Raw genomic sequence first — 1,176 nt, 5'->3', positions numbered from 1 at the left:
TTCCTCCCCCACCTTCCTTTTCTTTGGAAGAATTTTCTAGTTAGGGGAGGTAGTTAGGGTTTTTATTTCGGCAACTGTCTTGCTAACTTCCTTTCCCAGAAGTTACGAGCTCTGTTGATACTTAAATCATTTCTCATTTTTCAATAATTAAAAATACTATTCAATTCAATTCAAATAGGTAATAACACTAAATATTCAATTTGTTCTTACTGCAGTAAATAAAATATTTACAGTTTCTTGGGGACATTACATCTCCCTCTCCTGAAATCAAACATTGTCCCGATGTTTTCCAGCCACAAACAGTCGTGGATAAGCTTCTCTCATGAGTTGTTCATCCTCCGAGGTGGCCTCTTCTAGCCCAAAGTGCTGCCATTGCACTTTAACCAAGGTGATAGCTCGTTTCCGCAGTGTTACTTCTCTTTGATCGAGTATATTCAGCGGCTCGACCAATATTTCTCTTTCTGACTCGACCTGAAACACACAATATTTTAAGTCAGTTTTTTCCTTAACCACAAATCTGATTGGTTTACCTGAGATACTTTCTTACCTGTATGTCCTGCCAACTGATTACATGCTTGGGGTCATAGACGTATTTTTTTAATATAGACACATGGAAGACGTTGTGGACCCGAATATGACTTGGCAGAGTGAGATGGTATGCCACCAGTCCAACTCTCGCTAAGATATGAAAATTTCCACAAAACCGGCGTGCCAGCTTTGCGCTCCCACTCCGTTGTAACATGTTCTTCTTAGCTCGAATTCTCACATACACATGATCTCCTACTTGGTATTCCTTAAAATTCCTCTTCTGGTCGGCAAAGTTCTTTTGCCTGTCCTGGGCTACCTTTAAATTGGATTGTACCTTCTTGACCATTTCTTCCATCTCTTTAAGCATTTCAGGACCCAGCATCAACCTGTCCTCTGGTCCACCCCAGCTTGAGGGTGTGCGACATTTTCATCCATACAACTCTTCAAACGAGCTCATCTGCAGGGATGAATGATAGCCATTGTTGTACGCAAATTCGGCCAAGTGCAGATAATCCTCCCACTTGGATGGTTGTTGCATTACATATGTTCTTAGCATATCTTCTACACCCTGATTCACCCATTTTGTTTGTTCGTTGGTCTGAGGATGATAAGTGGTACTGAAATTCAGTCGAGTTCCCGATTCCCCAA

At 41.3% G+C, this 1,176-nt stretch overlaps 1 protein-coding gene across 1 annotated transcript; it reads right to left on the bottom strand.

The window, feature by feature from the left end:
* Positions 1 to 267: 267 nt before the first annotated feature.
* Positions 268 to 883, bottom strand: LOC149236805 (uncharacterized). The gene is made up of 2 exons (XM_089369037.1): positions 548 to 883; positions 268 to 471 (listed from the first exon to the last, which is right to left on the bottom strand). The coding sequence occupies exons 1-2, from the start codon at positions 881 to 883 to the stop codon at positions 268 to 270; spliced, it is 540 nt and encodes a 179-aa protein (XP_089225163.1).
* Positions 884 to 1,176: the final 293 nt, after the last annotated feature.

Source organism: Pinus tabuliformis, chromosome 8, assembly GCF_031772625.1.
Source record: "Pinus tabuliformis cultivar Carrire ecotype Pingquan chromosome 8, CPIR1, whole genome shotgun sequence".
Taxonomy (NCBI): Eukaryota; Viridiplantae; Streptophyta; class Pinopsida; order Pinales; family Pinaceae; genus Pinus; species Pinus tabuliformis.
Note: the sequence above shows the minus strand (reverse complement) of the source record. Positions and strands in the feature narration are given on the sequence as shown.